General features: G+C 37.6%; 1 protein-coding gene across 1 annotated transcript; it reads left to right on the top strand.

The window, feature by feature from the left end:
• The first annotated feature begins 1,963 nt into the window (after positions 1-1,963).
• On the top strand, positions 1,964-6,201 carry LOC145003332 (phosphatidylinositol 4-phosphate 5-kinase 1-like). Its single transcript, XM_078962466.1, has 8 exons — positions 1,964-3,517; positions 3,622-3,786; positions 3,877-4,042; positions 4,129-4,239; positions 4,323-4,516; positions 4,599-4,729; positions 4,802-4,895; positions 5,486-6,201. The coding sequence occupies exons 1-8, from the start codon at positions 2,307-2,309 to the stop codon at positions 5,793-5,795; spliced, it is 2,382 nt and encodes a 793-aa protein (XP_078818592.1). The 5' UTR covers positions 1,964-2,306; the 3' UTR covers positions 5,796-6,201.
• Positions 6,202-15,510: the final 9,309 nt, after the last annotated feature.

Here is a 15,510-nt window from a genome sequence, read left to right as displayed (position 1 = left end):
CAAAACCATTTCAAATCCATAAGTTTTACAAAAACAAGTTTTCAAAAGTCACAACCATTTTCAGGGTATCCCAAAATCATAAATCATATAAAAGTCCAAAATGATGTACACGATCAAGCCTTCGTCTTGCCCCTGTCCTCTGAAGTACATGAAACCATAAAATCAAACCGTAAGCCAAAGCTTAATGAGTTTCCCCAAAATACCACCACACATCATATATGCTTTTTAACTGTACATTTAGTTGGTTTAGCTTTGGAATTGGTTATTTTGTTTTCCTTTGCTTAGTTTGTTAGCAAGTCGTGTTTGCTATGGAATATACATTGTTTCATCAACATTTTTTTACTGTCATCTGTGTTTTATGGTATATTAAAGACAAAAACAAGACAATAAATGGAAAATTTGGTAAATTTTTACCATTCTTAACTTAAAAGAAACCCTTTTTTGTTATTTTTTAGCATTGGTTCGTCTAATTCGTAAAACAATAATAATTGATGTAATGTTTTAGTTTGTGTATGCTACAAGCTTAGTGATTTTGTTACATTGACTTTTGAGGAATACGGGAATATGAAATAGCAATGTGCTTTCTCTTTTTACCAATTAGCCAATATACTTTTTTTTCTATCCATAATAACAATGTACTTCCAATTTCTTATCCATAATAGCGACATACTTAAATTATGTGTAAGAAGAAAATACAAGTACAATGCTTTATGGGTAAGGAAATACAAATACATTGTCGATTTTGTCAGCAAGAGTAAACTACATCGTTATTTCTTATAGTTTGTCATTGCTTTCATAGACTACCCATCAACTTACACATGTATTTAAGTTATTGATTGTAGGAAAACCAAGCAAGCCATGTTGAATGTCAAATTGAAATAAGCATAGAGTATTCTATAGAAGCATCAAACTCTAAGGAAGATTACAATGACATTAACGACGATTTGAAATGCTATGAAGACATCCACGCTGATCGCCATAGCTGAAGACACCCACACTTCCATCAACAAACCTAAACGTGTGATCAAATCCACCATCTTCTAAATCGATTCGTGTCATATACATGCCTCAACTCTAAAAAAAATTAAAAGTACAACCGCAACCATTACACAAAACATAGAAAAAATAAAAAAAACTTTTATCTAACCCGGGACGAAATCCGTAATCTTTTTCTAGGTTGAAATAAACGTCTAGTTGTCTTGAAAAGTAAACATAAACACACAATTGATATATTTTATTTTGTTATGAAATGTATACTAAAATGAAAACAAGTAATCCTTTTATGTGGATTGGACCAAACCAGCAAAGGTGATCAAATGATCACATTCCCAAACCATACTTGCTCGAAATAGACGCACTCAAACATTTTGCAACAAAGAAGATTAGACTAACTAGTAGCAACGTGATACATCAACACAACTAGAACATTTTGCAACAAATCAAAATGAAAAATGTAGAGTAGTAGCAATATGAAAAATGTAAAGCATCAATACAATTTGATTTGTATTTGTCATTGATTTTCTAACCATCACGCTTCTTCCACAATGGCTTAAAATCGTTGCGGTTTTCATGCTTTATTTAAGATATCGACCGATGACAAAGACGGTAAAGAGACGAAAAAGAAACTTACATGTGCAAAGATTAATTCATTATTTAAACAAAATTACCATCTTGGCCTTAGCTAAAGCCAAATGACAACTATGTGCTCCATGTAAAGTCTAGTAAACGAAATAAATAAACAATCTAATGGAATGACGAAAGCTACACATATCGACATATCGTTCAAGTGGTCATTTGTTTTAGGGATCCCATATTATTATTGGAGTAGGAAGGAGTTTGTAAATTACCAATTTACCCTAATAAGCTCAAACAATATAGCAAAGCTCAAAGGGGTGAAAGGTGATTTCCAAGTAAGGGTAATTACTCAGATATATAGTTTGTGTGATTAATACCAAAAATACTAGTGGTGGTAATAGCATAAACGACGAGGCAAAGCACAACCTCAACGTTTTCCAATGCAAGATGTAATATGCAACGCCGGATCACGACTATTCCCTTTGCTTTCTCTCTCTCTCTCTCTCTCTCTCTCTCCTACACCCTACTCTTCTTTACTTTTCAGTTTCAGAGTTTTCGTCTCTTTACTCTCTCTCACCACTGTTCCTCCCTACCCCAGTATTCCGTTTGTTCGATTAGAGGCAAATCCGACCGAACAATTGAGAGATTCACAGCGGAATGCTGCTAGCAGGGCTCATTTCTTGAAATTTTCTTTAAAGTAAAGGAATTCAAGAGATACCCATTTCAAAATCATGCCGGAACCATTGGTATCATCGTCTCCGTCGTCCAATGAAGATAATGACAATACTTTTGCAACAAAGAAGAAGAAATCCGAAGAAGAAACGGAGCCCAAACCATTAGTTTCTGTAGGTAGAAGTAGATCTCAGGCCGCTACCCGTCGTGTGGCTCCGACATCCACCGTTGCCGTTGCTGTTTCCATCCCTGAAACCGTGGCTACAACATCTGGTTCGGCGACTACAGAGAAACATCTCCAGAACGGGGATCTGTACATCGGAAGCTTTTCCGGTAACGTGCCTCACGGATCTGGTAAGTATTTGTGGTCTGATGGGTGTATGTACGAAGGTGATTGGAAGAGAGGTAAGGCATCTGGGAAAGGTAAGTTTTCTTGGCCATCTGGTGCGACTTACGAGGGTGAGTTCAAGTCCGGACGGATGGAAGGTTCCGGTACGTTCACGGGATCCGACGGAGATACTTACCGTGGCGCCTGGTCGTCTGACCGGAAACACGGATACGGCCAAAAACGTTACAGCAACGGTGATTATTACGAAGGGACATGGCGGCGGAATTTACAAGATGGACAAGGGCGTTACGTTTGGAAGAATGGAAACGAGTACGTCGGAGATTGGAGAAATGGAGTTATAAACGGAAGAGGGATCTTGATTTGGGCAAACGGAAATCGTTACGACGGCAACTGGGAAAACGGTGTTCCTAAAGGTCATGGTGTTTTCACTTGGCCGGACGGCGGCTGCTACGTCGGCTGCTGGAGTAAAGAAAGCAACTTCAATTACAAAAACCCTTTTCAACCCCACCAGATTCTAAACGGAACATTCTACCCAGGCAACAACGGCGCCGGAAAAGATGATAAATTAGGGTTTACCCGCAAGCTCTCTGCGCCATTGTTGGATGATAGTTTTGTGGTTTCAACCGCTAGAAAAAGATCTTCTGTCGACGGATCAAGAGGAAGCTTAACTGAACGAAACTTCCCCAGGATTTGCATTTGGGAATCCGACGGTGAAGCAGGTGATATCACTTGTGACATAATCGATAATGCCGAAGCTTCAATGTTGTACAGGGACGCCATGGGATTAGGTCGAGATGAAATACGTCAGTTCAGAAGAAATCCATGCTGTTTTAATGGTGGCGAAGCAAAGAAGCCTGGTCAGATGATATCAAAAGGGCATAAGAATTACGAATTGATGCTCAATCTCCAATTGGGTATCAGGTAAAAAAACATTATCCGATGATCATTCCAGATTTCCATCAAAACATTCTTCAATCTGTTTCATATTTCATCTTCTTCATCATAATCTTTGATGGGTTTATCAGGTATTCAGTCGGGAAGCATGCTTCCACCATAAGAGACCTTAAAACCACCGATTTTGACCCAAAAGAAAAGTTTTGGACACGATTCCCACCAGAAGGATCAAAACTAACTCCACCACATCAATCTGCTGAATTTCGCTGGAAAGATTATTGCCCAGTAGTGTTTAGGTATTCTTCTACACATTTTCAACTTCAAAACCTAAATCAATTCCCATAATCATTCGATAACATAAAATCTTGTTTCTTTATTAATCCCAGACATTTGAGGGAGTTGTTCCAAGTAGATCCAGCAGATTATATGCTAGCCATTTGTGGAAACGATGCTCTTAGAGAGCTTTCATCACCCGGGAAAAGCGGAAGCTTCTTTTACTTGACACAAGATGATCGTTTCATGATTAAAACAGTTAAAAAATCCGAAGTCAAGGTCAGATAACAAACAATCTCGATTTTTTTTCAAGTAACAAAACAACCATTTAAAACTAAAACTTCACATTTTTTTTTCATTTTCAGGTTTTAATCAAAATGCTTCCAAGTTATTACCAACATGTTTGCCGATACGAAAATTCTCTCGTGACAAAATTCTTCGGGGTGCATTGTGTGAAACCAGTGGGTGGCATAAAGGTAAATAATAATATTTGCTGATTTTGATGTTTGAATTTAATTTTGTACCTTTTGTTATAACGTTTGCGCGTTTCCATGTTCAGACTCGATTTATTGTGATGGGTAATTTATTTTGCTCTGAGTATCGAATTCATAGAAGGTTTGACCTTAAAGGATCATCACATGGACGTACAACTGATAAACCTGAAGACGAAATTGATGAAACTACCACTCTTAAAGATCTTGACCTCAATTATGTCTTTCGCCTGCAAGAAAACTGGTTCAAAGAATTAATCAAGTCAGTACATTTTTCATCAATTACTGCGTTTTGTTACTTGGGACCAAATAAATAAATTTGCTTTTATTTATTTATTGTTCAGGCAAATCAATCGAGATTGTGAATTTTTAGAAGCTGAGAGAATAATGGATTATAGTCTTCTAGTTGGCATGCATTTTCGTGATGATAACACAGGCGACAAAATGGGTTTGTCACCATTTTTATTACGCAACGGTAATTTTCTTAGTGAGAAATTAAACTTTATTTTTTGTAGTGGCAAAATGGTAATTTTGAATTCGATTTTAGGAAAGAGCGATTCATACCAAAATGAAAAGTTCATGCGTGGGTGTCGGTTTCTTGAAGCAGAGTTGCAAGACATGGATCGTGTTCTTGCTGGCCGGTATGTTTCTTCATGTTTTTTTTTTTTTTTTTTTTTTTTTGGAATTAATTTGATTAAGTCAATGCCATGATTAATTTTTATAATGTGACCACATTGAGGTGTCTTGAATTGCATTATAAGTGTGGTATAATGGCAAGGTAGTTGAGCACTTCTTGATGACCATTTTAATGGTCTTTATGTTGACAACTATTCAATATGTATTCATGATTCATGAATGGTGGTTGGCATCTCTCATTAATTTAAATCGGTTCTTGGTTGGTTACATATATATTAGATGTTGGTCAATAGACACAACATTTTTGTTTGTGGGGACATCCGTGTATTACCTACTAATTCCGTTTCCAGACAACTTATATTTCCTTGATCATGACATTTTCTTACTAAATTTGTGAAAAAATAATCTCGCAAATTCTCTCGTTGATCCATATGGCATGTGGTCAACGCTTGACTTGATCAATCATTAAATTAAAAAATAACATATGTTCGACAGCAAGCAAGTAGTTCATGTTGTTTTGGTACTCTATTGTTTTCACATATATTAATAAACATACCTAAATGTTTTTTTTTTTTTTTTTTAATGAAATTATTAGGAAACCGTTGATTAGACTGGGAGCCAACATGCCAGCGAGAGCCGAGAGAATGGGCAGGAGAAGCGATTTTGACCAATATACCCCTGGTGGATTTAACAATTTCACCCCCTCAAGAACCGGTGAAACTTACGAAGTAGTCCTCTACTTTGGGATCATCGACATTTTACAAGATTATGATATAAGCAAGAAGCTTGAACATGCATACAAATCCTTGCAAGCGGACCCCACGTCCATCTCGGCTGTGGATCCAAAGCTTTATTCCAAGAGATTTCGTGATTTTATCGGAAGAATCTTTGTTGAAGACCGATGAAAAAGGATTCAATCAATGTTTTGAATCAAAGATCGGGCAGTTCGGGTGTTTGTACATGTCGGGTGAGGGGAGATTGGGATTCGGATTCGGATTCGTATTCGATTTCGTTATGTGTTATTTTTCTTGAATTATTTCCTTGAAAATTTTTGTGGGTAGCAAGGAATATATGTGAAGAAATTAAAAAAAAAAAAAAAAAAGGTTATAGGAGGGAGGGGGTGTTTGGTAATAAGAGAAATGTACAGGGGTGTTATAGAGTGAAAACGATGGTGGGTATTTTGGTAATATTACAATTTTTATGAAAGCAGAAACTGTAGCAGAAGTGTGTATGGTTGAATGACTTTTGCTTTTGTTTTTGCATGAAAAGAAGTGAAAGCAAGAGGTTGGAAAACAACCATTTGTGGTGAAATTACTGTTTAGCCCCTGGACCCATAGGTGTTTTTTTGAATATTATTTTTATAAGAAAATTTTGGAAATGTTAAAGGAATAAAAACAGAAGGCGTAGGGTAGGGTGGTGATATTGGACGTGACAGCACGTTGTCTGTTATTCATGTTTCTGGGGGCAGGGGGTATTGTGTCATTTCAATTGGTCTACGGAGGTCAATATCAGAAGGGGGAGAGGGTAAAAGTGTAAATTAATGGAAAACAGTTAGGGGTAAAAGTGTAAATTAGAGGAAACAGGGTGGCTGGCTTTTACCAACTTTGTTGACCGAGACATGGCCTCTTTTTTCGTGTCTTATGCTTTCAGAGATCCGAAGCATGGGTCTGAAACCCTAAAGGACTTGTCATTTTTTATTATTAATTTTCAAAATTTTCAAAGGTTTTTAAATTACGTGTAGAAAGAGTGAACAAATAAAAAACAAAAAAAATATGTTTCAAGTGTCTATATTATTTTAATGTTTTAAAAGTCACAATCTTGCAAATATCTTATTGCGTCTTTTGATGAGCGATCATGTTATTTGATATTCTTTTCTCCAAATTATGAAGTATGCCCTGATATAAAAAAATCTTCGATGTCAGTAAACCTATCATCAAAATATCTTTATAATCTATATATTTATTTATACATATTGGTATATTCCATGCATAATAACAATAAAATTCTGAATATTCCAGTATGAGAATGATTAAAAAAGTTCATCAACAGTCTACTTTAGCGTGTCAAAAAAAAAAAAATATTAGGTTTTTTTAAGCAATAGGATTTGAACCAAGACTGAAGATGATAGATTTTCTTTGATCTCTTTTATTTTTATAAAATGCACTATTAAATAAATGCTTGCATCCTATTTTGTGTGAATAAGATAATATAACATACAAAGTTGATCTCAGGAAAATTCGGTGAATGAAGTTATGTTGTAAATGTTAAAGACTTATTTGCCGGAGGTGATCTTTGTTGCAAAGAGTTAATCCTTCTTATTTTACATCAATTAAGATTTAAAAAGAAAAAAACAAAATATGCTAATCTCAGTTAGCCTAGTTAAAACCTAGCGAAATGTTTATATAAACTATTGATTTGATGATTTCGCAGATAGGAACTGTGAAAACAATAAATAAACTGAGAACTCATCAATGGGTAGAGAAAAAAAAATTCTAAAAAAACTTATTGTGATGCAAAATATGCCGCGAAATGGTCCTCATATATAATGCACATTATTCCCATATTTCTTTAATTTCAGATTATTTTTTGGTGAAAAAAAAAACCCACTTGTACGCCATTCAAAGCTCGTTTTTGTTGTGGAAAATATGTTTTGAATATTTTACCACAAAAAAGTTAAAAAAAAAAAGTGATTTTTTAGTAAATTATATCTATTAATATTTCTGATTTTTTATATTTGTATTTTTGCATGTTGTAAGTACAAAGTTTTATTGTTATGTCTTGAAGAATTTACCAAAAAAATCAAAAAAATTGTTTTTTTAAATAATATATGTATTTTCGCAGATGGCCTATCCATTACTTTTTCTTAACAACACATTGTTTGGTAAATTTTCAACGCATTTATCTGTTATTTTAGAATGTGGGAAAATGACTTAAAAACGTAACAAAGTTTTAAAAATATACGAAAATGACCATTGTCTTTTTTTAGTACACAAAATACCATTTAATCGGGTATTGTAGGTTATCTGATTTCCAAATCTTCAAAAAATATAATTGTTGTTATTTTAGTACAAAAAATACCATTAAAGTTAGTATTTGTACACAGAATACCAACGAATGCGTTCAAATAAAACTTTGTGGTGTAACACATGTCCCAAGTATTATTTAATTTTCTAAGTTTTAGGGTTTTGATGCTGGGACTCGACGAGTTGGGAGCCCCGACTCGTCGAGTAGGGAACATTTTGAGGACGCGGGATCTAGGCCCTACTCGACGAGTTGGAAGTCCAACTCGACAAGTAGGTACTGTATAGGAAAAGCCCTAATTTTAGGGTTTGCACCCTATATAATTTCCTTAAGACACTTGAGGCTGACCTTCCATCAGCCTCTAAACCCTAAGAACGTCTATGCTAAACCCTAATCCTCATTCTCTTTCATTTTGTGAGTTAGAGTGACTTGGGAAGCTTAAAAAGAAAGAGATAGTGAGAAGAAGAAGAAGATCCAACAAACCAATCCCTCACTCTTAAGCTTGACAATCTTGTGGACTGTGGTAAGTCTTCAACATTTGATTTTTATCTTAGAATATGGCTAGATCTTGAATTTACTCTTCATTTCCTATCATTCCTGTTGATTGCATGCATGGGGTTCATAAAGTTTGCAACTTTATGGATCTCCAGGGCAAAATAGTCCCAATGTGGGCTAGATCTAGCTTTTGGTCAAGCAAGGATGCCATGCAAGGGTTTGTAGAACATATTCTCCTTTTTGGCCATTTTGACTTAATGACATGCATTGGACATGCATGTCCTTAAAGCCTCCATCTTTGGAATATTTTGAGGACTAGAAACTCCTCTAGAAAGTGGGGTTCCAGATCCCTAAAGTTTTGGAACGTATAGGAAGACTTTTGAGATTTCCAACATTTGATGAGGGCCTTAAAGCATTCAGAGTGGTTCTAGAGGGTAAAGTTGGAAACTTTATCCCTCTGGACACCTTAGGGTTTCATATCTAAGCCCTGGAGTCCCTGCATTCGGTGAATCATCATAATAAGCAAACAGGGAGGGGGACTCGACGAGTTGCCTTAACAACTCCACGAGTCGGAGTGGGTTTGCCCGTCTACTGGATATCAAGTGAACTCGTTGATTTGATGCAACAACTCGGCGAGTTGGCTAGGGTTTGTTCAGGTTTTCTGGACTCCGTGGGAACTCGACGAGTTGGGGTCAAAATGGACTGTTGACCTTGACTTTGACCAAGGTTGACCAAAGTTGACTTTGAGGGTAAGTATGGGATTATGATAAGTTAATCTTACGATGCTTATAGGCAGTTTAGTTGGAGTTGTGCGTTGGGACTTATTGGATCTTATCTTGTCAGCACAACATTCGTGAGAGGTGAGTCTCCTCATCATACCAATGGGTCGAATGCACCAAGGCCCGCCTATTATTTGTTACGTATGTGCTATTGGGTTATGCGATATGCGATATACTAGTTGTATCTATGAAACTTGTATGGAAGACCTTGGGGGGTTCCCGAGGTACTTAGGTATAAGACCGTGGAGGGTTTCCACGACATCCTGGGTAAATACCTCAGGGGGTTCCCGAGGCACTTAGGTGTAAGGCCTTGAAGGGTTTCCATGGCATCTTAGGTCAAGACCTCAGGGGGGTCCCGAGGCATTGGGCTAAGACCATGTGCGGGTTCCCATGACACTCGGAGTAAGACCCTAGAGGGTTTTCAGGGCTTCCTTGTATGTTGGTATGCATGGCTTATGTGGTATATGTAGATTTTATAGCTGATACGATATGTGTTTATGTGGATTATGCGTGCGATATGCTCTAGGGAACTCACTAAGCATTAGCTTATAGTTTGTGGATTTGTTTCAGGTACATCTGAGCCTAAGGGCAAAGGCAAGGTTTGATGGTACAACGTGCACTCTCTCAGGCGTTTTCTTATGGGACACTCTAATGGTTTGAAACAAAATTGTACTTAATATGAAGTTTGGAAACAATTGTATTTGGGATTTCAAGTTTTATGGACAGTATTTTGGTTAATCAAAAATGAAAATTTTCCTTTGAAAATCGGGTCATTACAAGTTGGTATCAGAGCCTTGGTTTGAGGGGTTCGGGCACACCCTCGGGTGTGTCAGGACTCAAACTGGGAAACGGTAAAATTGTTTTCAAAATAATAAATAAAAGTTAGAACTTTTAAAGTATGGAAAAGAGGAGAGTGCAACGCGCGTGATCAATCGAGCCAAGTAAGTGTTTCCCCAATATGTTATCCATGTATACTGATATGTGAGTTATGATAATTGTATGAATATTGCTACGTGTATGCTTTCTAAATTGTTTAGGATTAGGGTCTTATAGCCTCATAATAATTGATTTGGCCTTATTTCATGTTCCTTATTTGGTTGTGGTCTTAGGGTGGAGTTTATTATTCGAAAGTCTATTTGATCCTTTTTTGTGTATAATTTGCATGCATAAGGAAACCTATTATGATTGATATGGGTAGAGCAAATCTTAGGAAAATCTAGGATTTGAGCTATACAGTAGCCTATGAGATATGGTTTGTTTAGGGACGAATTAGAGTTATCAGGTATAGCCTTAGGAAAGGTACAAATGGGTGTGGAAGGTAGTATTGGGCCCATACTAATAAAATCACAGGACTTCCAACCGAACTAATGTTAGACCTGGAAACTCTAAGGAGGACCGGTGTGGGAGGATCCCCTCTACTAACATCTTGATCATTATATTTTGTGATATTGCAGTACAATATGGTGGTTACACGATTTGGGGGAGGAGGATCAGGATCGGGGTCAGGATATGGGTCTAGGTCAGACGACACTACTGAGCCCATTGACGAGAGGTTGCGTGAGCTCATCGCAACTAAGGTTACGAGGGGCATCCTTGACCCTACCCAGTTATCTTTGGTAGGGTCAAGTAGGGTATGATGGAGATCATTGAGGAAAGGCTCAGGACATTCAGAGTCGAGATTGCTGCGGGCTAGGTTGGGGCCCGAACTCCCTCGTTCCGGGAGTTCAAGGCGTGGGGGTCGCCGAGGTTTTTCGGGGTCAGGGACCCCCATTGTTAGCCGATGCTGGGTGACGGATATCGAGAACACCCAACACACAAGTTCTTTCCTTGATGTGGAAAAATGACATGGGCCGAGTTTTTTCAGGGATTTGATCTGGAGTTTGCACCACAATCAACGTACAACGACTAGCGATGGAGTTTCATGACCTACAAAAGACCACCGAGATTGTGGCTGAGATCACCACCAAGTTTTGGGAACGCGCATTGTTGGTTCCTCAATATCCCACTGATGAGAACATAAGGAGGACGAGGTATCATTCCATGCAGAGGGATGATATCCGGGATTTTGTGAGCTTTACAGGGTGCAAAACCCTGAATGAGATGGTAGAAAAGCCCCATGAACGGGAGATGGAGTCGGACTTCCACATCAAGTGGAAGCCTGATCAGGCGCAGATAGCAGTAGGTCATGCTAAAAAGCCTAAGACCTCGGACTTATCCAGTAAGGGCCAGCAGGGATGGGGCCGGTGTGCCAAGTGTGGGAGATCACATGGTGGAGTATATCGAGGGCAGGCACTGTGTGTTATAATTGTGGTTAGTCGGGCCACGTAAGCAGGGACTGCCTCAAGAAGGGCTTGATTTGTTTCCACTGCAACCAGACCGGCCACAAACGGGCCGATTGACCAAAGTTGCAGGGAGGGGGAGGAGCAGTAGTGGTACCGACACCCACTACACTGAGGATCACATATTCCTGCCATACCAAGGCGGATGCTCCAGTGGTGAAGAACCGTGCATTTTAGTTGACCACCGAGGAGGCTTGGGTAGTGCCAGATGTTGTGGTTGGTATGTACTTATCTACCTGCTCTGTATTTATTTATTTGCACTGCTTATGTGTACATTGTTCTTATGTATAGGGACCTTTTTGGTCAATGGTATGTTTGCCCATGTATTGTTTGATTCGGGGGCTACCCGATCATTCGTGTCTCTTTCGCTTAGCAAGAAGTTTCGAGATGCACTGGGAACTTTGGATTCCCACTCGAGTTAGAGATTGCAGATGACCGTACTGTGAGTGCTACGAGGGTGTATCAAGACTGTGTCCTGAATGAGCTTGGGGAGAGGTTTCACGTTGATCTTGTCCCGACACCGTTGCGAGGGTTGGAAGTGATTGTCGGGATGGACTGGTTGGGGGCCAATGGGGCCATGATCGAATGTGAGATCCAGCTGGTGAGGATTCGAACCCCAAGTTGGGGAGAACTGGATATTCATGGCGATATGGCCTCGCAGGGGCCGACCCTTTATTCAGCCGCGAGGGCTAGGAGATTACTTCATCAGGGTTGTTTAGGATTTTTGGCTTATATCTCCGGTACGAGGGTTGAGACCATATGGGACGTGGACAACATTCTGATTGTACAGGAATTCCGTGATGTCTTTCTCAACGAGTTACTAGGGGTGCCTTCGGAGAGGCAGGTGAAGTTTCGCATTGATTTGGTGTCGGGTGCTGCTCTAATAGCCAAGGCACTATACCGACTAGCTCTACTTGAAATGCAGGAGCTATCTACGCAGCTTCAGGAGCTACTGGATCGAGGGTTTATTCGTCCGATTACTTCCCCGTGGGGAGCTCCGATCCTGTTTGTGAAAAAAAAGGATGGATCACACAGGATGTGCATTGATTATCGGGAGCTGAACAAACTAACGGTGAAGAACCGTTATCTGTTATCGAGGATCAATGATTTGTTTGACCAACTACAAGGTGCATCTTGGTTTTCCAAGATTGATCTTCGGTCGGGATACCATCAGATGATGATTCGAGATGAGACATACCGAATAAAACTTTTAGGACTCGGTATGGACATTATGAGTTTGTGGTGATGCCATTTGGGCTCACCAATACCCCAAAAACATTCATGGATCTCATGAACAGAGTGTGTACACCGATGTTGGATCGGTCGGTGATCGTTTTTATTGATGATATCTTGGTCTATTCTAAGACCAAGGAGCAGCATGAGCAGTATCTGAGGGAGGTATTGGAGACTCTGAGGGTGGAGAGTTTGTATGCCAAGTTCCCCAAGTGTGATTTCTGGCTGTAAGAGCTACAGTTTTTGGGACACATCATCAACCATGAGGGTATTTTGGTTGATCCAACCAAGGTTGAGGCAGTGATGCGGTGGGAAGTACCGAAGAATGCTTCCGAGATCCGTAGCTTCTTGGGTCTAGCAGGCTATTATCGGAGATTCATCTAGAATTTCTCCAAGATTGTGGTGCCCTTGACCCGCTTGACCAAGAAGAATGTGACATTTCGATGGGGAACGGATCAGCAATTGGCTTTTGAGACCCTGAGACGAAGGTTATGCGAGACTTCGATTCTAGTACTACCAGAGGGGTTAGGTGATTTGGTGGTGTATTGTGAGACATCAATTTCAGGGTTAGGTGCGGTACTGATGCTGAGGGGGAATGTGATCGCGTAGGCCTCGAGGCAGTTAAAACCTCACGAAGCAAATTACCCCACTCATGACCTGGAATTTGGGGCAGTGGTGTTTGCCCTCAAGATTTGGAGGCAATACTTGTATGGAGTGTGGTGTAACATCTATAATGATCACAAAAGTTTGAAATATTTGATGGATCAGCAGAACGTCAACATGCGACAGAGGAGGTGGCTGGACGTACTGAAAGACTATGATTGTGAGATCCTGTACCATCCCAAGAAGGCCAACATGGTGGCTGATGCTTTGAGCCTCAAGGCGGCAGGTTCCCCGATTGGGAACATTTGTTTGAGGATGAACGTGATATTTCTATTGTTGGATATGATCAAAAAGGCTCAAGTGGAGGGTTTGAAGAAAGAAAATTGGAAGTTGGAGCAGATTCGGGGGAAAATTCCTTTGCTCGTCTGGAATTTACTTTTAAATATTTAATTTCACAATTAAAGATTTAAAAGTATATGTTTACTTGAGAGAGAATAGTCAAACATGGATAAGATGCTAATTAACACAAATTTAAGTTTCTTGATTCCAAGTTCCAAATACGCTTACTTCATGAGGTGGTAACAGCTTTTATTTGTTGTCTTCGTCTTCAATCTCACAGGATAAGATAGACATCGACGAATATTAAATCCCCGGAGAAGAGAGACATCATCGTCACTACTTGCCTTCGTCGGAGAAAAACCGCACACGAGATTGGAGATTGGAATTCTTGAGCGGGAATGTGAAAATGAAAAAGAAAAAGGGTTTTGGTTATTAATTTAGGGTTTATTACATTTTTTATTCTGTACCGCCTTGACAGATTTACTTTTATCGCTTATTTGATGTATCATGTTACAAATAACGCCAAATTTGGATTCAATTGTCTTCAACATGTGATTCCTTTTAGAACATAATATTTTTGTAAATGAAACATGTTGCCGAAAGAAATTATGCACCACCGCCGCTTTGCGCGGATCCACTACGGTTATAAAATTAATTAAACTTTTATAGTAAAACCTCAAAATTATTAATTAATTATTTTAAATAAATTATTAATTACGAGATAGTTTTATTAGTTATGTGAAATTATAATTGTTGATTCAAATAAATAGATAAAATTAATTTTTAATATATATTAGACATTTTTTATTTGTGAATTAATGAAAAAAATAATATAAAATTTAAAATTTAAAATGGAGAATAAATACATTAACAAATAATATCACATTAATTAAGAAGTATAATAAATTTAAAATAGAGAACTAATAGATTGACAAGTGACATCATATTAATTAAAAGGTCTAATATAATGACACATAACAAAATAACTACTTTTTTATGACATATGAAAAAATAACTACTTTTTTATTAGTGTATATATATATATATATATATATATATATATATATATATATATATATATATATATATACGAATGCCCGCGCGTTGCGTGAGATATAAAAAAAATATTTTATATTAAAAATAACTAAATCATTGTTATTAACAATTAATTAACAATTTCATAATGTTGAAACTTAAAGTTGTTTTGCATATACAAAGTTATATGATTAAAATATAAAAAAAAAAAATTAAAAATAAATAAATCGTTATTGTTATCTATTAAATAATAATTTCATATTAAATCAAAACGTTTATATTAAACATTATCATTATATAGAAAATACGATAATAGAGACATCTTTTTATCTATCTTAAATTTTATCATTCTGTGTAATAGAGACAATTTTTTTTTATATCTTAAATAGTAAAAAAAATGTTTTGTATCATAAATATTACCATAATTATGTAGAACATATGATAATAGTGACATCTTTTGTAATGTTAAAATTTTAAATTGTATTACATACAAAGTTGTAAAACTTGGCTAACACAACCAAATACCCAACATGTTACTTAAATTCGGCCTCCAATGAAAGCGAATTTGCTTAACTCAGTCAGAAGACACCCGGATCCTTATTAAACCCGATCCAAATCTAAAAAATACGGTCCAAAATCATTTTTGAAATTCTGAAGTTTAATTGGTCACTTGTCGACAAAGACAATCTCAACAAAGAATACACCCAACGTCCTACAAAGTTAGATGCAAGGAAGATCTCATGGCTTAGTCCCTTTGGAATATTTCACAACCTTTC

Source organism: Lactuca saligna, chromosome 6 (assembly GCF_052625555.1).
Source record: "Lactuca saligna cultivar CGN05327 chromosome 6, ASM5262555v1, whole genome shotgun sequence".
NCBI lineage: Eukaryota > Viridiplantae > Streptophyta > Magnoliopsida > Asterales > Asteraceae > Lactuca > Lactuca saligna.
This window is presented reverse-complemented; position numbering and strand designations above follow the sequence as displayed.

Bases quoted from the DNA above. Each gene is read 5' to 3' on its own strand.
- LOC145003332 (XM_078962466.1), top strand. From the start codon at position 2,307: ATGCCGGAACCATTGGTATCATCGTCTCCGTCGTCCAATGAAGATAAT. The intron at 4,043-4,128 runs GTCAGATAACAA...TTTCATTTTCAG, and splicing joins TTAAAAAATCCGAAGTCAAG to GTTTTAATCAAAATGCTTCC. The intron at 4,730-4,801 runs GTAATTTTCTTA...ATTCGATTTTAG, and splicing joins ACCATTTTTATTACGCAACG to GAAAGAGCGATTCATACCAA.